The sequence below is a fragment of the Malurus melanocephalus genome, unplaced genomic scaffold (genome assembly GCF_030028575.1).
Source record: "Malurus melanocephalus ecotype Western Australia unplaced genomic scaffold, MMel_1.1 scaffold_202, whole genome shotgun sequence".
Lineage (NCBI taxonomy): Eukaryota > Metazoa > Chordata > Aves > Passeriformes > Maluridae > Malurus > Malurus melanocephalus.
In genome coordinates this window covers 918,117-941,013 of record NW_026623434.1, presented here as the reverse complement: position 1 = coordinate 941,013, position 22,897 = coordinate 918,117, and the positions used below count along the sequence as shown (strand labels likewise).

The 22,897-nt window shown below is 39.1% G+C and overlaps 2 protein-coding genes across 5 annotated transcripts in view; both read right to left on the bottom strand.

The window, feature by feature from the left end:
• Nucleotides 1–22,897, bottom strand: part of DHRSX (dehydrogenase/reductase X-linked) — a 200,881-nt gene that overhangs the window by 103,109 nt on the left and 74,875 nt on the right. For all 4 annotated transcript variants that reach the window (XM_057373583.1, XM_057373581.1, XM_057373585.1 and 1 more), the window contains 2 exons: nt 19,093–19,200; nt 7,362–7,430 (listed from right to left, as the gene is read on the bottom strand). In XM_057373583.1, the coding sequence (XP_057229566.1) occupies nt 7,362–7,430; nt 19,093–19,108 (85 nt within the window). In that variant the 5' untranslated portion in view covers nt 19,109–19,200. The remainder of the gene's footprint in view (nt 1–7,361; nt 7,431–19,092; nt 19,201–22,897) is intronic.
• ZBED1 (zinc finger BED-type containing 1) overlaps nt 19,182–22,897 on the bottom strand; it is a 37,085-nt gene continuing 33,369 nt past the window's right edge. The window contains exon 3 of the mRNA XM_057373580.1: nt 19,182–19,200. The gene's annotated coding sequence lies outside the window, so the exon portion shown is untranslated. The remainder of the gene's footprint in view (nt 19,201–22,897) is intronic.

Below are 22,897 nucleotides of genomic sequence, written 5' to 3'. Positions count from 1 at the left end.
TCAGTGTCATTACTCGAAACATCAGTGTTCCTACACTCCTTCTCTTTGTTCCCTTTGTTTCCACAGAAAGGGTTTTTCACTTGCACAGATTTGGGGTTTTTTTACACTACTATGAAGTTATTTTTAAATGTTTGCTACCTAAAACTATATTATGGTCAAATTATTGCTATTCTTACCCCTATATGTGCCTAAGAGCTTTAATATTGCCACTGTATGAAAACACTGATACAATTCCTGGAAGGCTCTGAGGTCCTGGAACCTGTGTATGCTGCAGTTCCTGTATTCAGGGCTGGACACACAAGGCAGACAGGATTTCACGTGTTTTTGGCAGCTAAAATTTGCCAAACTTACAGAGTTACAGGGTGGCTGTGGCTGGAAGGAGATTGCCCCTGCTCATACTGGGCCASCTGGAGGGGGCTGCCCAGGATTGTGTTCAGATAGATTTTGAATATCCCTCAAGATGGAGAATCTACAAACTCTCTGGGCAACCTGTGCCAATACCCAGAAGCTCTTATGCCAAAATTCAGTGTGGTTTGTTGCTTCTTGGGAACCACTTATTGAATTCTTAATAGGTTTCTGGTTCAGTGACAAAAGAGCTGATATTATTTCTCCTCAAAAAAAAAAAAAAAAAAAAAGTTTTGTTATTTTCAAATGGAATTTCTTGCATTTCAGGCTGTGCCCATTGCCTCTGGTCATGTCACTGGGCACTCCTAGGGAGAGCCTGGCTCATAACTCCTTTAAGAACTGAGACATCTATTCAGAGCTTCAATACTTTGCAATTGAAATTGTCCTTGCAGTACAAATTCATCATGGGCACACTGGGACTGGCCCTTCAGAGGGGCAGATGCTCCTCTCCAGCTGTGCTTCCTCTGGAGCTTTGCCCCGCTGCTGCAGGGGTGGAGCTGCCAAGGAGAGACCAGCACTGCCTGAGCAYTTGGGCTGAGCAGAATCTGCTGTTTCACTCCTGGGAGTTGCCCACACAGCACTCTGACTCCGCTTATTCCATGTTTACTGCAGTTCAAAAGCTCTCCGTGCTTGGCAGCTGGATCCCCAGCACAGAAGCCARTGGCACTTTCACAGAAAATATTCTGCTTGTTATAAGCAAATTAACTTCTAAAGCCCTACATTTAACACACAGGAGTTAGGTCTATATAATGTAGGTCTTGGAAGAGAAATATGAAAGCATTCCAGAGGGAAAACAAATTGCTTCTTTCTTGGCTTTGTCTTTCAGAAACTGAATATTTTCTTGAAAACACACAATGTCTGGAAATAACTCACACAGCCTGACTGCAACTACTGCTCGAGATGGGAAAAATAATGGCATATTAAAGGAGGTGACAAACCCAGGAGTGACTTTATTCAGTCACTGTGCAACATCATGACTCTACAAGTAYATACAAGAGGACAAAAATCCTGTAAAAGGCTGAAATGGAAGCTTTTTCCAGCCTTGAAGAGGCAATTTTAGTTTGAAACTMCCTTTCTCCAAATTGCCTTCAGTAAGGCAGCACAATCAGCAAAATCCTAACCTCAGAGCTTCGGTGCCATTAGTCACACAAAGCTTTGGTGATTTACAGTCAGAAAATTATTTCAAGACATCTGATGGGACTTTGTTATTCTGCCTACAGCTACACCTGTTCACTTCTTTGTCTCTAAGTTTCAATTAGAGATAATTTGAATAAGAGAAAATCATGTTTCCTAGTGKCAGAGCCTGTTAATGAAATGTGTTTCACATTTCCAATGGAAATGGGAATTCAGGAAACCAACAGGCAGAGCTTGTGCCTGCATTATGAATACATTTCATATTTGAAAGACTTTATCTCCTTCTCACTATCTAAATATGCAATTTATCTTTAGCACTTTGAACCATATTCATACTGCTCTTAATTTCTGATTTGCCACACTGTTAACAAGACAACTCAATTTCTAAGGTGTTTTAAGAAACAAAAAAATACCAGGGGCTTCTCTATTGTTTTAAATGTCTGTGAGAACTGARGGGGGAAGTCCTGTATTGTGTTACACTGGAAGTAAAAAGGAGAACAAAACAAGACATAAGCAACAGGCTTAATGAATTAAGCATGGKTTTGCATCAAAGAGTTATGCAAAACAAAGAGAAAAGCAGGACAATTGATTTGAAAACTTTTCAACTCAGCGATTTTATCAGAGGACTCTGGMGATAACTTTTCTGTGGATTAAAATCTTCCCTGCTTAATATGAAGCRAAWAGTCACCARCTTTACTGGATAAGGGACATAAGASCTACRAGCACAGAGAAACAGTATTAGAAACAGTATTATGCATTACTTTCTTGGAGTCCAGAAAGGAGAACTTCATCCCTTGTGCATGGGGAGGATTCAGTCACAAGTTCAGACTGACACATCCACTATTTTTCAAGATTCAAATGTTTCATATGCCTTGAACATACCTGATAGAACATGAGATGAGGCTACAGAAGAAAAAGAAATCTTGACATTTAGGCAAGGTTCTTACACTTGTCATCAAGTGTAAGACAGAGCAGAAAAACTCTGCAGGTCCACATAGGGTCCTGTGAAGTGGCACAGAGTCAGAGTGAGACTTCTCTACTCCCTATTTTACAAGATGTGTTCATGAGCCTGACATTCAGCTGTACATTTCTGAGAGCAGTCACTGACCTGCCAAAGCCGAGTGCTGGAGATAAGGCAGAAGCATGGGAAAAGAAAACGTGYCAATGGAAACTGCAGTTATTGCCAGGAAGCTCTTTAAACCAATCCTACAGGTSTTTCAGCATCAGCAGTGCTACAGAAAGGATATTCCAACAGCAGGATGTGGTGGAAGAGACAAAGTAGCCACATTAGGCTGAGCCACAAACCCAGGGAGTTATGCTTTTACAACTCAAAACTCCACTGCAAAAAGCAAATCTGACACAAGCAAGTATGAACTCACGCATGCTTGTTCACATTTGTAGAAGATATGTCTCAACTACAAATATTTTCCACTATTTATTCTGTAATTACATGTGATACACATCAGATCTATTCGTCGTTCTTTCCTGTGAATTCTTCARTCTCAGATCTCTAATAACAAGGAAAAATTCCTTCTATATTAGCAGGTTAACTACAAAAGGGAGCAAGAGACCTTGCCATCTCTTTATTCCCTAGCTGAGCCACATGTAGCACAAACATCTCTAGAGAAAGCTCTGGGAAAMAGCCAGGCTTGTCAAATGCATGTGAATTGCTTTTAAGACAATTCTTCCTATTACTTGGCCCACACTATCTTGATGTGGGTCAGACTGTAAATGATACAATTTGGTTGCCACTGTGCTAACCTCTGCATTCCTCCAGCTCTGAGGGAGAAACTCCMTTCTTCCTTTCTCACCTGACTCCAAATGGAAATCTCATGAATGCTGAGAATTTAGCTCGCAGTTTTATAGTWGTGGTTTTATTTGAATTACCACAAAAATGTTGGGTGAGATTAAACACTGGCTTCTGCTTTTGAAGAGGTCTACATTTAATATGACTTTTACACCCTCTTTTCTCACTAACTTTTAATTTTTTTCTCCTTTGACTCTATTTGCAACTCCAGCTCCCACACTGCAGTTGCGAGAGCCTTCCCTTGGTACTCTGCTATGTGATATTTATGAATAAAATTTTGCTAATTGCTGATTCCCCTCCATTGGCATTCATGAACCTATGCTGGAATGAATGAAACTCTCATTCATGTTTATAKATGAGTTTCCAACATTTGTATGTTTGTAATCATCAGGCTGAAACCAGCTTTCATGTGCAGAGACATAAGCTGAGGGTAACTGAGTCAGGAGATACAACTCTGTTATGCAAATGTATATTTTCCAGTATCATTGAGAGCTGAGTTTATCACAGAAACCTCCCATTTTTACAACTCAATGAAGTTTGCTCATGACTGGTAATGGCTACATCAGCAAGCAGTTTGGATCAGCAGAAGCCCGTTTCTAGAGCTCATTTTGTACTGGGCACCGATGCAGTTCGATGGAATGCTTTGCTCAGATAAACTCTTAAGTTTGCTTCCATGCACTAATGCTCTGTTACTGCTTCAACTCCCAGGCTAGTCCTGTCCAAAGGGAATCCAGGTCAGGACCTGCAGTCCCCTTCCTGATGGGAGTCTGTGCTCAGCAAGCAGGCAACAGCTGAGGGTTGCCTGAAAAGCACCCTCCTGATCTAAGGAGCACACTAACACAGACACACCCTGTGTGCAAATTACAGAGATTTACCCAATTAGAATATCTCTGTGGCAATCCCGAACCATCAACCATTTTCCCAGCCATGTAATTGCTACTATTAACAACACAAGTTCCCAATTTAACAAATGGAAGCAAGATAAACGTCCACATCACCCTGGCTTCTCCCAGCTTTACGATTCAGGGTGCAGCAATCTGTTGCCCTTGGTCTTTTGGAAATAGTGCCCATGTGAGAATTTTAATGACAATGCACCACTAGTTCTGGCCTCTTCTGGCTATCGGAGGGCTGTGATTTCTTTGTCATGGAGGAGGTTCTGATGGTTAAGCTAACTGGTCTATCATGCCCCAGGGGCTTGTAGCSTATTGGCTTCCACTCCACTGTCCGTGTGCCTCCTCCCTCTCCACACTTTGCAACAGGTTACTCAGAACAGAGACTCAAAACCAAGGAGGACACTTAAATAGCCTGGAATCAGCTGGGAAAGGAACCAGGGAGGTTTCTGATGTAGCACGAGGGGAGAGGATGGGTGGAAGGAAGAGGTGAAATGATACATTGCTGAGACTTTCAGAGTCCTTCATTATCATTGCTTTGTAGGCAAATGGCTGCAATTGCTTTCCTCTCTGATACCCTCTTTTGGCATTGGCTCTGCCTTCAATGCCTGCAGCATGGGAAACCAGGCTTCCTACCTCCCCATATTCAGAAGTTTTGTCCRTCCTTTTATCATGTCTTACCTGCATTTACCAAAAAAATTCCCATTGCCTGCGTGCATAGGCTTTTTATTACTATCCTTTATCCTCCTCTGCAACTGTTAGCACATTATTGCTCATCAGCTGCTTCATAGGAATTACTTATGYACATGCTTTGAATCTTACTTGTCCCAGAAGTAAGTATAGATTATGTCAAATAAAACTACTTAGCCTTAGATATCAGACAGAGCCCCAGACAGACAGTGGGCCAAGACAGAGAGGGATGGTAGTGCCTTAARAACACTGTAATTACTTGCATTCAAAAAGCCTGGCATTTTCCCAGAGCTGTCTCTAGGGATGTTTGTGCTATGTATGGCTCAGCCAGGCAACAAGGAGAGGACAAGGTCTTTTGCTCCCTTGTGCTGTCTAACCTGATCAAAAGAGAGGAGAYTTTGTTTGTTCTAAGAGATCTGAGATCTGGATAACAAACTGATGGCATCCACTCATGYTGTTTGTCCATAATAGMTATATYGTCCCMATCCCTGACCACACTGGCTGCCCAMCAACACTATTTYGAGCAGAGCTCCTCCAAGAATCTGATATTCCTGATGGGAACAATTTCTGTAAAGCAGTGTTTTCATATGGACCATGAAAAATGCTCAAAGAAAAAGCTAGGGAAAAGGGTCAAGACAATTAATAATGGTTTTATGCCGTGAGTAAACACATCTTGAACTGCAGCTTTTGAAAAGGTGATACACTTGCACAGCCTGGTCTGAGTCGCAGTATCTATGCACACATCCTATTAAAAGTAAAGTGCAAATTCATTGATGAACAGTAAAACAGGAGTGGCAGTCAGTTTCACACAAGTCTTTTGTACAGGACATTGCATTGTAAATAAAAATTTCCCTTAATCAGTTAGAAATTCTGAAAAAGGAATATTCTTCCAATTTTTTTCTTTTTAGGCCAAACCTACTGGGGTCTGAGRTTACTAAAGCCTCAGTCATAATAATTACAATGAGGAACAACTTAAGTCGACTTTAAATACRCTTTCAGCTTCCTGAAACTGTCATCTGTATCTTAACAGTTTATAACTGAGGGMTATAACTGACTGTAGGTAGAAAAATCAAGAAAGACTGGGGTGCTAGAAAAGCCTGTGATCACACAGAAGGGAGAAAATAAGACAGACTCTCATGTATTAATCTTCATGCATGTCACATGACATAAAGAATTCCAACTGGTTTTGTTCTCTGYACAGAAACATCCAGTAACAGATTTTAATGATGGAATAATTACCTTTTTCCTTTCATGACCCTTCTAACTATACCATAATTTATGATGCTTTTAACTAGCATACATGTATCCTGAGGCTATAATGGATGCACATTTACTTAACTCAAAAGATAAATCTTAATGAAAGGKTTTTTTAACCCAATAATTAACATGTATTTTGATCACCATAACAGTAATTATTAGAGGCACAAAAACAGAATCAGACCTCAGAAGAAGCCATGAAGATCCTAAATAGGTTGGACTAACAACACTGCCCTATTATTTTGCCAAGAAATGATGCATCAAAGTGGCAGGAATGAATCATCATACACAGCTAGGAACTACACCCAGTGAAACCCAGGATCAAAAATATGAGCTGTGCTAACCTCCACCATAAATTGAAAATTATAATCCCAGAGCAGATAGTGTGGAACGTGCCTTTTCTCTTAATTATCAGGCTATTCTCTCCTTATACCTCCACAAACATGATAGATCATCAGAAAAAGAAAATGAGAGAACCACAAAAACATAGGAATTTATCTTGATATGAAAGGTCCATTTACATTTAAGAAAATGGTTTTACTTTTTGAAGTAAACATGTGTCTTAAGATATGTCAAATAACCCAAATGAGCAGCCTTGTTCTTTCAAAAACCTACTGCCTCCTAAAACCAGCAAAGAAAAAGAGGACACACTCTTACCTGCTGTCATCCACCCCTTAGCAAAAATTACTATTTTATTTTGAATATTCTGAAATATTTTGAATTTTCTCCCAGCTATTAAATTGTTGTGCCCATACCCATACGCAGTCAGACTGTCACTTGCAGGCAGCCCTTTTCCAATGACAAACAGTAAAATCAAACAAGGCTGAAAACACTTTTTAAAAAATATCCTATTCATTTTACCCCAAATCAGATTTATTTCAGGATTTTAGTTCATAGAATCACAGAATCATTTGTGTTGGAAGGGACCTTAAAGATAATYTAGTTCCAAACCTCCTGCCATGGGCAGGGACACCTTCCACCAGGGCAGTTTGCTCAGAGCTYCATYCCWACCTGGCCTTGAACACTTCAGGGATGGRGCATCCACAACTGTTCTGGGAAAACTGTTCCAGTGTTCCAAAAAAAAGTTTAGCAATACACAAGGGGACTTCATATAAAATGAGATGATTGCAAAAAGATAGGAAAAAGAGTTTCTTAAAGAAAAATATATAATATGGTACCTTTTCCAGTCAAAGTTTCTTCTTTTATTTTCCGAACCGCTTCTTGGCCATCACTTTCACTGTTTCCAGCTGTTGAAAGACAGAAAATGAAAAATTAGCAATGTGATCAATTTAAGCAGTGTGAATGTAAGCGTGCCACTATGAAGTGCTAACCAATAGCACTAAAGAGTAGTATGGATTTTGAGATGGAAAGGTGTGCTTCCTTGCTGTCAGGCAGCAGAGCTTTTCGAACCGGGCTGCACAAATGCAYTGCTGTTCATGTAAGTTCTGCCAGTTTTTCTTACTTTTTCATATAAAATAGGACTATCTACTGGACCAGCAGACTTGAGATTTGAGTCTGTTAGCCAAGTGAATTGCATCACATCCAGATTCTGCAAAAACTTCATTCTAGGTTAGAGCAGACTTCCTCTCRCTCTTTTTCCAAAGTGAAGGATTCCACAGTTGGAGGAAAGTCCTGACTACCCTGGCTCAAATGCTCATGAGAAGTTTTACTAGTGCTAATATAAAATGTGATTAAGCATTACATAAATGTCTTTTGTGCCATTCAGCTTAGGTGGGTGGTTAATAATTGTCTGACATTTTTTTTGGCTTTTTAGAAAAAATATATCAAAGGAAAAAAAAAACACAAGCACAAAAGAAATATTGGAATTACTAATACAAGTTAATTTTTTTAAAATTAATGTTCAATTTATCCATCCACAAACATTTTCCATAGCRTGAAACATCAAAATACTTATTGTTTATTATCTACATTGGGTAAAAATACTGATAGCTTTTATGAACTTCATGAAATTGCCTTCTTCTTTTCTTGATTATATAAAATTCTGCTCAAGTTTTTGTACAGGCTTTTTTTTCTTGTTCTACAAGTGTCTTCTTGTCTCTTTCACAGCACCACAGAATAAGATGAAGTTGGAAGAGACCTCAGGAGGTATCTGGTTCTGCCCTCTGTTCACATTAGGTGGTACATGCTTGTATTTACTCTAAAATGCATTCTTTTGAGCATGGAGTTTTAGCTGTGCTTCTTCAGTGAAAAAGGATTTGAAACATATCTTCGTTTTCATGATATGCAAGCAAACTCAACACTTACAAAAATTTAGTCAAAATAAACACATTTAGCATTCCAGATACTGGAGAGAAAATAATTCTCATATCAAATCTAGAGTCATACAATTGTTCTTTATAAATTCCATACATTATGGAATTATATTGCTTGGACTGAGGAAGGAAGGAAGGAAGGAAGGAAGGAAGGAAGGAAGGAAGGAAGGAAGGAAGGAAGGAAGGAAGGAAGGAAGGAAGGAAGGAAGGAAGGANGAAGGAAGGAAGGAAGGAAGGAAGGAAGGAAGGAAGGAAGGAAGGAAGGAAGGAAGGAAGGAAGGAAGGAAGGAAGGAAGGAAGGAAGGAAGGAAATTCTTCTGGTTGTTTTTCCCCCTTAAAGCCACCCAGCCTTGCAGAAAAGAAAAACTTTCAGTTTGATGGTAATTTCCAGATATAGATGCAGCATCAACAAACAAACCCTCCACTGAAAGTGCCATTTCTGGAGAAATTTGTGCRCAGGGTTTATGGGCAACAGATCAATTTTCCTCATTGTTTCACCTGAAGTGATGCACTAGAGTAGGATTTGAAACTCAGTGTGTTGTTATTAGGCTGGATAGTGTTATGTTAGTAATAAAAATACTTTTGTGCCAATTCTGTGAGGGTCTCATTTGATTCCTCTTTTATTCTGCACCTCCCATGCAGAGATCATGCTTGTTAAAGCCTCCAGTGTCTTGTTTTAACTCTCAGTATGTTCATTTAATTTGTWCTTTTAAAAGAGCTTGTGTTCACAACAAATTTTAATTTGCTTTATTTTGCTGTTATTCATTAAAGCTCAGTGCCTTCCAAACAAGCTCACTTTATTCATATTTGCATATTTTTCACTCTAGACCACTGGGAAAAAAATAATTATTTTGCTAAACAGTCACTTCAGATGTCTGTTTCCAGCCTGATTCAACAGAGTTGAAAAACAGATGTTGAAGGTTGGAATATTGCAAAATTRAAATAGCCTCAGTGAAAACTGTTACTGTAATAGAGGCTTTTGAAATCCTTCTTTCAAAGAAAATCCAGTAAGAAAGAATAAAGGCATTGAACAAATCACCAAAATCCTTACAAAAAGTTCAAAGACACATAGATCAAAAAGATACCATGAAACTGGGAGGGTAATCAAGGCTTCAGAGTTAGGCTAAGGAGATCAGCACCCTCTTGCCAAGGGTGGGTGGGAGAGGAAAGGGACATTGCACTTTTGCACTGCTTCCCTTCTAGTATGTCCCTCTGGGATGCTCTAAGCAAAGGGAGCAGTAGGCATCAAAAAGATCAACCTCCTTTTAAGTGCTACATTAATTATTCAATTTTCTTTAAAAAAAACCAAGCTAACACAGTCAGCTTCGGGTTGGGAAAAATCAAAACTAATCTGCATCTTCTTGATGAGGTTGGGTCACTAGAGGACACAACCTTCAAGTGCACTGAACAGGGGTACAGCACCCTAAACTCAGGAGGGGAGGATTTACTACATGAGGGTCMGATTCTTACCACTGTCAGCTGGTTTAGATCCCCAGTAGTGTATTTGCCATGATTCTTTAAAAAACTTTGTGATACACAAAATAATCCTCTGGCTGGACATTTTTTCAATGATTCACCATAATTTCCATATATTCCACATACCAGAATTTATCCATTTTATGTGTTAGAGCATCTCTAGCACAAGATCTGCCTACTCYGAATTCAAGTGGTTTGAAGGAAAGGGTAAGAAAGAGAAGACAGATCACGTATTTTATGCAGTGAAGGAATTTTTAAAAAAGCTTTGAGAAAAAGGGATTCATTGTCTTGGGATCTTAGATCATCAAAGTACCCAAAACCATAATAATCTTGCTTTTCATGCTAATTTAAAGTGTCTATTGGGAACTCAAAAAAAAAAAAAATAGTTGTCTCAAGAACTGTTTATGCAAGCTGTTCAGTGTTCTACCTGAGGTTTTTTTTCCCCTTAGTCCCCATGGAACAGTGAAAAATTTAGGTGAGGCTTATTCAATAACAATGCTGACTACAATCAATCCTGAAAATAAAACTAATAATAYAAAAAGTTCATTAAAAATGGATGAATCCATATAAAATCAGATATCATTTCAATGGCAYAAAAAGATATCATTCTTAATAAAATACCAAAACTTGTGCTGAAAAAAAAAGGAAAAATTATTTAAATATATCTTTTAGTCAAAGAAATTTATTCATCTCTTCCACATTCACTTACACAAACACCACAAGTCAAAGCCAGTTGATATAAAGCTGTCAGAGAAGTACATATTAAAATTCTTATCAGCAGCAATAGGCTTTGGATCTTATCCTAAATGTCAGGCTCTGTCATCTCAGTCACTTAAGTAGATCTTAACTCTGAAAGTTATTTCAGGGATTTCAACAGAATTATCACAGATCTTGCTCAGTCTGAATAAGGCTGAAAAAAGCATGGCCTATTCCAAAGAAACCCAAAATGGGCTAAAAACACTCTCTCAGTAGTTGAGGGTTTCTGATACGTTTATGTGCATTCTTTATACAATATTTTTAATTTCTCTGAATGTGAATATCTCTCCAAAAGAGTAATTGCCATTCACACACTCATTTTATGTACAAGATTGATCCTGATAAAGAAAACAAGAGCTTTTCCGACTGGTATTTTGCAAAACTAGGAACTTGCAACCTTGATGTTTCAGGGAAGTACACTTTAGGGCTTTAAAAAGAAATTTTAAATAGTCAATGATCAACAGTAGAGCCTGTAAAGCTTAAGATTGCCAAGAGAGAAGAAACCCACAAATCCATAAAGCATTTTCTTACCTAAGTTTCTCACGGGAATAATTAAAAATTTCCTGACTTTCAGGAAGATAGTGCAAAATGAAGACAAATTAAAACTTTTTGAGATGAACACCAGCACATGGTGTTCAGAGAAAGAGCTGGGGTGCACCAAGGCACCCCCAGCCTGTGATAAACCCTGGGAACCCCAGGAAGGAAGGCAGGAATGAGCCCCAGGAGGGAAGGCAGCTGTGAGTGGCACAATGACAGTGGCACAGCTGTGCTGGCACTTTGCCTCCCAGCTGTCCCCAGGCACCCCAGCCGCTGGCAAATGTGACCCCCTCATTCACCAGAGGAAACCTGAGATAAACGYTCTTCTCTTGGCTTATGCAGCCATAATTACATGTCAGATAATCCCTGAAACAAAGGATAACTTTACAGGGTTTGCTGCACGCCCCATGGCCCTCCCCTCTCCCCACTGCCCACTGCTGACTTCAAGCAACCCAAATTTAGAAGTGGTGCCCACAAACTCTTGCATATCTGTGCGTTACCAGGAAAAGCTTGGTGGCACAGTAATCTTTTCTGCATAAGTGCATACTATCTGATTAAGGAGTTGCTAAGGGTGATGGTTAGATGTCTTTGTGCAACCGAACATAAAAGTTTCCAAAAGGAAATTTGAATTCTGATGCCTCCTCAGAGTAGCATAATCCTCATTATGATAGAAGGGGAACTGATTTTTTGAAGCACCAGTCTGAAGACAGGGCTTGTGAGGGCACCCAATGCCTCAAGAGAAAAACAAAATCCTATCAGCTGGTGTTAGGAGGATTATGATTTTATGAGTGTGCACAACAAATAGAATATGCCTAAAAGAGAAGAATGACTGGCCCAAAAAAACTCAAGGATGAGAAATTTGAACTCAACACGAGTATGTTTTTAAAGGAATTTGTAGCATCTTTAATAAAAAGGAATACAGATCTTGGGTCTCACACATAAAATATTTAAGGCATGACTTTCAATAAAGCCAGGTGTAAGGATGTGATCAGGTATAAAAATAAATTGTGAACATGATACAAATTTCCCTGTGTCTAGAGATATCACACATCTTTTGTCATCGAGCTCGTTATACAGCAGTCACTATGAAATACATGTCTTTTTGACAGGAAAGTTAGAAACATTGTTGTAAGTGTTCCTCTGAGAAAAGAAGCAAAAAATGAGCAAGGGAGAGAATGCCTATTTGCAAAGAGAAAAGAAATCATCATTATTGCCTTAGGTTTCAGATACCCATCTGTTCCAACAAGAATTTAAGAACAACCCTGTTTATCAAACCCAAGATACATCCAGACAAGTGCCCTGTTTCCARCAATAACCTGTAGCAGATGCATAAGGAAAAGATACAACAGCAATAAGTCTAGGAGTGATTTTTTTCCAATACACCCTCCCAGAAAAAAAACGTTTCAGAGATTTCCTGAATCAAAGGCCTCCCAATGAACCTGACCTGCACTACTTCACCTCATTGCACTTTCTGTTCATTCAAGCACTTGACTGTCAGAGAGTTCTGGGACAGCCTGCTCTGTGATTTAATGACACATTTAATTACATTCAAAAGGTTGCACTTCAGTAGTTTGTTTGTTGTTTTACTTTTAATTTTGTTGTACTTTATTTTGTTGTACTTTTTATTTCCTCTATGCACAATAAGACATGGAATGACCACTTCTCGTTCACTTTCTAAACCCTTCATAATTGCATGATACCACACCTCAGTCATCTGTTTGGAAGCAGAAGGACCTTTGTTCTATGCTCCACCTCATACAAAGYCATCCCATACTGCTCACCATCACTTTTTAGTTTTTTCCAGTTCAACCAGACTCCTTTTGAGTAGGCACAACAGGATGAGCCAATGGTTCCTATAAAGGAAGAGGGACGCTTTCTGTCCTGTTTTCATTTTCTTTCCTGCTAGTAATATAATTTTACTTGCCTTTATGACTGGCATGAAATATCGATGATGTTGTGCATAGAGCTTTCAACAGTAAATCACAATATTTATTTAATTCTATGAGTGGCTGTTAATTTAGGTCCTATTCTTGTAAATACAGAGGTGTGGMTCTATTTTCTCATAGTCTGTATTTGCATTTACTAACACTCTGTATTYATCCATCCCTTCCTAACATAGTCATTCACTATTGGGTGATTATTTTCTATTTTTCATTGTAGTTAATATTTCACAAGGCATCTCTGGACACCATCCAGWCCCACCCTCTGTTACAACTGGTGGCCCAGGACCATGTCCAGTCAGATCTCAGGTACACCCAGGGATGGAGACCCCACGACCTCTCTAGACTGCCTGTGCCTGTGTTTGACCAACCAAAATGTAAAAAAAAAAAAATAAAAAAAAGGGTTTTTTAGTTCCCTCTCTTCTCTTCTCTTCTCTTCTCTTCTCTTCTCTTCTCTTCTCTTCTCTTCTCTTCTCTTCTCTTCTCTTCTCTTCTCTTCTCTTCTCTTCTCTTCACACAGTTCTCTCATCCTCTCCTTACATGATAGAAACTCAAATCCCTTTATGATCAATAGTCAAATTCATTTTACTGTCCTAGAAACATTTAAGCAAAATGCATTTTCTCACTGTTTACCATGCATTCTATATCTTTTAGAAATGCACTAAACACAAATCYACAGGACCAGGGCTACAGCCCAAAGCTGACAAATAATTTCTCAATATTGTTTTCTGCATCCCAATCTATTACTAATCTACAAGAGACCTTTCTCTTATCTCAAGACAAGCCAGCCATTTRAAATCTTTTGGTGTGAATGCTACCAAAAACTTTTGAACATCAAGATTAAATTAATTCACACAGTTGTTGAATATTTAAAAGCATTTAATGAATGCTTAATGAATAAATTAAACAAATGCCTAGAAAAAATGCATTAACTCTTCCAAAATTCATCAACACATATTTAACTCCTCATTTTTTCTAATTCCTGACTTATTTTCAAGATACAGAACACACTCACTGGCCTATGCACAACATTCTTCATTAAATTGTCCAGCAMCTTTATTTATCCACCTTACACTTCTCCTTTACCAAGGATGATTTAAGGTTCCATGGAGCAGATACCAGTCCAGAAATATTTTTACACTTCTGATGGATTTAGATTTTAACCACAGTGGGCTGTTTTACACTGKTTTAATTTCTTTCTAATGTACAGTACTGTAGTTATTCTGAGTCTGTAACAATCTCCATGCTATTTTAAGTACTGTGTCTTTTTAGCTGCTCATTTTATATACTTCTTCAGAGACAGTGAACAGATTGATGACTCCAAGCCCATTTGGCTGCTCCTTACAAGGATGCCTTTCCATTCCCCTGATAAGCTTGTTTTCCTCTAAACCCTTTAAAACAATTTTCAAATAGACCAGAACACAACATATTATTTAAGCTTCCGGCTCACAAAATATTCATACAGTTGAATCAAAACACGCTGGATGTTTAGTTTGTTCATTTTCTAAATATTTCTAATATTTGTTAATTATTGAGCATGACTGAGTTTCACAGAATGATCTATTTTGACCCTGAGATCTACTTCCAAAGTGATGATGGTTGACACACAATCCATCATGGCTTTTTCTGGAGTTAAGATTTTTCCCCCATGTCCATTGAATTGCACATCCCTTTCAACACTCAGCTTCTTATACTCTTCCTGCAATTCTTCACACATCCCTGGTCTTTGTCACCCTGAATAGTTTGATACAATTCGAAGGACTTGTCACTTTATTATTTGCTCCTCCTATAAAATTATCTGTTGAAAGAACCATATGTTAAAATAAGCACAGACATGAGAGTCTTCCAACAGAAATCAGAAGTGTTTGACAAAATTCTCACACTTTTGGAAGGCTGTGTGTGGCTGTGAGCACATGGATGGTGCATAAGCAACACACAGTACTGTAAACAGAGTTTTTCACAACCCTGATTACAATGCATTGATATGATAGAACCTGAACTGAATTACAACTATAAAGCAATCTGCATGCATTGCCTTGATGCTCATACCAGAAAAAAAGAAATCATCACCCACTTTTAATAGGCTGGCAACATTTTGACACTTCCTGACTAACTCTAGAACTCATTCAGGTCTAAAAAAATCCTGGATAAAACWAGGAAGATAAATACTTTTCTAGAAAAATAATATCACCCAAGCATTTCATAGATCTCTGTATATTAAAAAAATACTATTAAAGTAACCCATAGAAATTTTCAGCAATTGAAATTAAATAAAACTGTCTTTGAAAATGAACAATTGCACCATCTTGTTAGGATTTAATTATCTCTCTAAAGTGACTTTGTAGTATTATACAATATAAGAACTGTCTGATTCATGGTGCAGAGAATTCAGCTTGCAAATTGGAAACTAATGGGAATGAAAGAGGTGACAGAAATATCTCTTGCTTGGTCTCCTGGAGGGCTTACAGAGGTCACACAGAAGGGCTGAATCTGATGGAAGCACATTTATTTAGGCCAAAATTGCAGGGCTTAAGCCAAAATTGCAGAGCTCAAATAAGTCACCTGAATATATATACATATATTTAAATATAATGAGATTGTTTCCTTCAAAGAGTGAGCCTGTCTTAGAAACCTGTGACACTGATATACTCAGACACTAAAGATTGATTACACCATCTCGAACCTGATGTTTTATATCAAGCAGCAAACATGTAAAACTGTAAAGGTGCAAATCTTTTGATTTTCATTCACCATTTTCAGATAGAATTATCAAAACTTCTGTATTAGATGTTGTCATACATTATCACAGCCTTCTTTTCTTAATGAACTAAGGGGAAAAAAAAAGAAAAAAATCAAATTGAGGGTCACTTTTTTGAGTCAATGATTGTAACATGGACTCACAGAATCCTCATAAAATTAAACAGCTGTGATAAAGGAAGGAATATGAAGAGCTTATGATTTTTGTCAGTTTAAATTCAGACTAACAAAACTATGGCAAACAACATGAACCAGAGCTGAAGATACTGGGKTTTATGTCTGGGGCTGGGGGAGGTCAGAGAAATGTCCAGGACATCTTGATTTACAGTGTCCTCATTGTGAAGAGCATATKTATTTGTAAGCGCACACAAAACACCATCCTCAATACCAGTCACGGCTGAATACGGTTTGCCATTTACCTTCTCTCTCTGAAAATGAAATTGCAAGTTTATTTATCAAGCAGTAAATTGCATGGGAGGCAGCAGGAGCTCCCTGTGTGGCTTGATTCTGAACTCACCACAGGCATCAGTTTTCCCTACCAGGGGGTCTCTGTGTGCCGTGAGATTTTCCTGAAGTAAAAGCCCTGCTGACTGTGAGTAAAGCTMCTGCAGCCTGGGAAAAAGCCTCAATGAAATCTATCAAACAAACAGAGAGAAAATTACTTTCATCACAACCTCCTTCCCAGGGAGAGGCTGAGGACAGGGTGAGCAGCACCTGCAGAGAAGGATAATGGAATCTTGTGCTCCAGCACTGGGACTGGAAAGGAAGAAGGTGGAAAACAACCGTGCAAGCACTTGCTGTAAAGGCTCGGAGTGAACACACTGCCTTTTCATACAGTGCTTATTCATGTCCCACAAGGTAAAATGCTTTCTACTTATTTGTTTTCCTCATTCCCTTGGTGGGTTGGATTCAAAAGTAGGTTGCTTCAAATATTTACTCCTCTAAAATGTCAAACTGAGTGAAAATCACATCCATCACAAATGGTGAATCATTTTTCACATTAGACATTCAGGCCTGACTCATTTGCYTGCTGCAGGGATATCTTCTATTGCTGGAGTTCTTGTAGTGGGAAATAAGCATTCAGTGACAGAGCATGATTGACTGCGAGCTACATTTGAGTCTCTCTTGCAAGCCCAAATTAAATCAACATCCACACCTTTTTCACACAAGTTCATGTCTATATACAAACATAGGGTGGAAACATTTCTAGAGGAGAAAGCCTGAGCACACTTGCTGTCTTACTTGAGCCTTTTGTGGCCTGAAGCTGAATGTGCCCACGCATGCCAAAGTGCCAGCAGATATTTTAAACATACTCTGAACACTTGGGCCCAACAGTTAGGAACAAGGATGGAAGGTCACTGCACTTAATGTGCTTTTGAGACTGTCATGATCTTGCAGCTGGAAAAGCGCCTGGAACTATCCATTCTACTGACAGGGCTGCTTTGGCCTGAAGAATTTCACAGGCAAAGAGGAAAGCTGTGACTCACAGTGCTCATTGTTTAGGTCAGAGTTTGTCTGGACGAGATGAATCAGCTGGAAATCTTACTCATCAAATGCTTCCTATAATTAATTTCATAAARTTACATTTGTAGAGATTCATAATGCAAATAGTAAGATTGATACAATTGCAGAGTGAATGRAAGTTTGTAAGCACCAAAAGGGCAGAGTGAAATGTTCAAAGAATGCCCTTTAGTGACAAACAAAGGACACGTTTAGAGGATGTTCCTGAGTTGTGCATGTCAAGGCCACAGCACAGAGGATCAGCCAGCAGACCATGCACTCTCTCACCAGGAGGATAACATACAGGTTGTAGTGTATCACCCACACCATTATTTATCCTATTAACCCATCCTAAAAATAGGCTACAGACAGAGCCTATACATTGCAGACAAAATAAAATGAAACAAAAACTGTTGAACAGTACAAAATATTCCAGAATGGTGGTGGTTGGAAGGGAGCTCTGTCCAATCTCCCTGCTTGAGCAGTTTCACTTGGAACAAGTAGCACAGGACATTCAGATGAATTGTTAGTAAGTCCAGAGAAGGAGAAGGAGACTGCACAATGTCTCTGGCAGATCTGACCATAAACCAGCCTGTCTTTCTCATCAAGAAGAACCACAGAGATGGGACAAGGACTCAGCAGCTGCCATACCTTTTCCARTACTCAAATGATGCTCACAAGACCACATGAACTCACACATCTTGGAGCTTATGAGGGTAAGGGTGTGAGCATGAATAAATGAGATTTATGAAGGAGTGATTGTGAGTTGAAAAAAYTCAGATTATTTAGAGATTCTGAACATATACCTTAGCTTCCCATTCCCAAAACTCTCACATTAAATTTTGTTTCATGGAATACCCTAATCTATCAGTGTTACCAAACAAATCTTAGAAAAAAAGAGGAATTTTTCTGTGCTTCCATGACGCTATGCAAAGAGCAGAAAATCACTCTTTTTGTTTTCCCATTGAGTATATTTCTGYAGTCCACCTTAAAGATGAAAAGCAATTTTAGTGAAATATGAATGCTGACATCATTAGCTACATCATCTAGCTACATTAGCAACATCCAGCATTTAGCTACATAAAGCAGCATCCACTTGCATTTTGCAAATGCTTGGGTTTGACACATCTATTAAAACATGTATAAAAGTAAGTGGTGTTCCATGTTACACCTGTACAGTTCCAGGACAACTCCATTCGTGTGACTGACTGCACTACACTAAAAGTACATGGCTATTGTGCTCTCATCCATTGTTTGGAGTGGGTTTGGTTGTTTTTTAAGATATGTATACAAAACCTTAGAGAGAGCTCATTCTGTATAAAAGCTGAACAAAATGGCATCACTAGCTTGAGAGTGTGCAATGAAACAGCAATCTTCAGTGACTCTATGTAGTACTCCCATTTTAAAGGCCTTTTTATTGTTTAGTTCTTATAAGTAAGGTAGTACAACTCTTCCAAGTTCTACAGAAAAAAAATTTCCATCCACTATTTTTTTAAGATCTTGCAAAGCAAAACATAAATCAATCTTTATTTGTGCTAAATGCTAACAAAACATTCTCGTACATTACCCTGACATACCCTTACTTATGCTGGAAGGAAAATACTCCTTAAAAGAAAAAAAAAAAATTACTTTCAGAAACAAAAAGTATATCAAGAAAGTAATGACTTTACCTATTATCACGTGCATGCCAAGTCTTGCCAGATGCTTCACAGTTTGGTAACCAATTCCTTTAGTGCCTCCAGTCACTATAGCAACCTTTCCATTTTGTGTGGGGAAAACTATATGAGGAAAAAAGAAACAACACAAGGTTAGTTCACAATAGTAACGTGATTAAGAAGTGTTACTTATCCATTACTTGTACATTTTAGAGTGTGTACACTTAACAGACCACTCAAGCCAGCACAGTAAAGAATCTCAGAAGCAAACTCTTTATGGAAATAAAAACTATGGAGTATTCACCATTATTTACTGCACTATAATTTTCCAGTATTAACAGTTCACAAAAGACTGAGGTTGACGACATGAAAGGCAAACACTCACTTCAGAAATTTTCTCATTTCTATTTGCGTGCATTTCATCATCCTGCAGTCATCTGACCTTTAAAATTTCCACCATAACTTTATTGCTGTGCAAGGTAAGCAGCAGTTAGAAGTCAGCTCAGGGATGGCTTACTCTATATGCACAGGGAAAGAACTCCATGGCAGCATGATATCTTAAAAATTTCTTGCATGACAAAAGATTGGCCTCTGCCAGTAATATGGAGGAAACAAAAAACRTCTCAAAGGTGACACATCTAAAGGGCAGGAGCCAGCTGAGCTGATCTCCCTGCATAACTGAGCACTCTTCCTTCTGAAAATAACAGGTCCTGAGCCCCAAAGGAAGGAGGAAGAAATTTGCTTGCAAGAAAMCCCCCACCTGCCTTTCTCACCCACTGCAGCCCTCTCCCACAGAAGATCCCAGCATCCCCCATACCCTGTCAGCCTCACTGCTCCTCCTCTCCACCAAGCGCTCCTGGACCCACAGGCAGGCAGGATATGTTCCCAAACCCCCTCTGCTAGAGGGGTGCTTAGACACAGCCTCTGGCTCCTGTATCCCCAGGCAGCCTTTAACCCACAAAGTGAGCCAAGAAGTGTCTGCAGCGCCCTTGCAGAGCAGCTGCCATTCCAGCTACCAGCTCTCACATTGGGTACAGGTTGCCCAGCACATCCCTCCACCATTGAGGGAGTCCTGCAGCCAAAGGAAAGCAAAGGCTTTATMATTTAACTGCCTGGGAAAGGCATGAATTAGGTCTAACATCAATTACAATTTTTTTGACAAGATGGAATGTTTCATGTGAAGCACCACATGATCCTTAGATGACCAGGGGGAATTTTCAATTTGTTTTAGAGTAGAAGCCATGAGGTATTTGCACAGGGAAAATGGCATTGGATATTTTGTTTTGCTGTGGTGCAGTGTCTGTAGGCAACACTATAGATAACAAATGTTAAAAAGATGCCAACTTTCATCTATCAAAGGACTTTCTATTTTGATTTCTAGGTTTTTAGGGGATTACTTTGTTGTACAACACAAACTCATATATTATACAGTTATGAAACACAGGACTAGCACTGATACAAGCTTCTTTCTTCACAGCAGCTTCAAAAAGGACCCAGCTTTCACCTCTTCTGAAATATGTAGTCCTTTCTGTCATGATTCAACATAGATTTCAATTCTCTTCAGGTAACGACTTGATTCTTCCCATCCATGYAGTGGGTATTGTTTGCAGGTATTTGAAGGTTAACCTCAATTACAGTGATATCCATGCAGATAGTTGTCCTGACATATATAATTCAAGCTAAATAAAACTTCACCAGGAGCTTTCTAAAGGAGCTCTAATTTACCTATAAGCAGCCCCGCAATTTCCATCAAAAATACTTCTAACCACAAACTCTAAATAAAATGACCACAGGTCCAAATCTCAATAGAAAATGCATTATTTTGGGCCTGAGTACCTTCTCCTCCTCTTCTGCCTCCCCATGCCTGCCTTGCTTCCTGCCCTCTCACCATGTTTCTGACCTGATATTTGGATTTCATGTTGCATAAAGGTGCTGTCACTCACTCCCATTACCGCACCATTATACCTATCTATTGAATAAGGAGTGACATTTGAATGCAAAATTAATTCACTTAGAAGAAAATTAACAAAAGAAAAGGAGAAAAAGAAGTCAGGAGTGGGGAAGGGGCAATGACACGAAGGAAAAATGGGAAGTCAGAAGAGCAAAGTGATAATGGGTATCCCTGTGATGAAGTGGTTCTTAGCAGAGGACACAATTTAAGCAGATGACAGAAGATGTCCAGTCCTATCTATCCATGGTGACTGCAAAGAAAAGAACAWTTTTTTTATCCTAATGGCCACTTAAAGACTCCACTGTAAAAATGCATTCTGTGAGAGCCTTTATTAGAGAGGTTTAAAACAGGCCTGCTCGTAGCAGGTAGCTCCGATGACCTAAGAAAGCAGCCAGGGAGGGAGAAACAAGGCTGCAGACACACAGATAAGTGTCCATTATCTGCTTTATTTACAACAGGTACAATATCCAGCTTCCACGTAGTGTGGTTTTGAATAGACACAGCACTGCATGGCACATCTCAGTCTATCCACTCACTTCAGACAAAATGGGAAATGCAAAGAGAAAAACTGAAACACATCGGGGAGCGGAGTGGGACAGGAAGAAAATAAATTCCTCAATTTATTCTTAATTGTTATTAGTTAAAAATATGTGTATAGTTTCCATCAAGTCAGACAGCTTACTGTAAAATGAATCTCCATTTAAATGAGACACAGCTAGTATTTCTGTCAATAAAGGTGGCCAAGATCAAATAAGGGCTCTGTGTGTGAGCCAGTGGTAACTCCAGTGAAAGACAGTTTATTAGTGCCCCATTCCCCCTGGAACACCTATATGATGTGGAGTTTGCAGAGCACCCAACTRTCAGTGTTAAAACACCCATTCCAGGATGAAACTCAGCATGAAATTCTCAACGCTGACCTGGGCTCAGCCTGGTTTTCAGCAGATAGCAGTTTATTTTGTGAGAGAGGTTGAGCTGAGTGCGGTTGGAGGCTCACAGCCCCCCTGGCAGGAGGCAGAGGAGACTCATTGCCTTTGCAATGCTCACAGAGGCTTCCTCTGGCATTTCTTGCACCTCATTTAAACCATTCCAGTTCTCTCTGTGCCTCTGCTCCTGGTAAGGAGGTAGATAGTGATCTCAAGTACAGAGGTGTAACTCTCCGTGGGACATGAGAACAGTACAGCCCTGTGCTAATGAAATCCCCTGACCATTTTCCTTTGTGTTCAAAGAAACCAGCCTGGAGTCCTTGGGTGCTGCTTTATCACACCAATGTCTGAGAGAAACTGCTCTCAGGCTGCAGGTTCTGCCTGCATTCCAAAGTATTTGGATGATATAAACCTGTTTACTTCACAAGAAGATTACCCTAAACCAGAAAACTGAAGCAGATTTATTATGTCCAGATACGAGGCTATTTAAAAATAATTATTTTCCTTTCAAACATACTTCTCCTTAATCAGGAAAAACTTCCATGTACAGAGACATCCTCACACCAATTCAATACTATAAAGAATGTTAGGCAATTCTGTAATATTTAAAAATATTMMTTTTCAATGRACTCTAAAACAGGGCTGTCRGGATGTCTCTGGAACTGCCAAGRACACWCAGAAATAAGACAGKCTGCAGATCCATACCAATGACYAATTCCATATCAATGRCCAGTTTCTRCCAGCAAAATCTCAGCTCTGGRGGAGMAGTGAGGGTCACTGAAGTAGCCAAATCCAAACAGAGGTGTTGAACTTTCCTTTTTTTGCAGAAATGCACTATGTGAACACAAACAATGCAAACCTCAGAAGAAGAGCTTCCCATAAGAGTAGCTTGCTTTGGTATTCTGTAACCTTTATAGCACAGTGTGCTTAAGGTCAAGAGAATAAA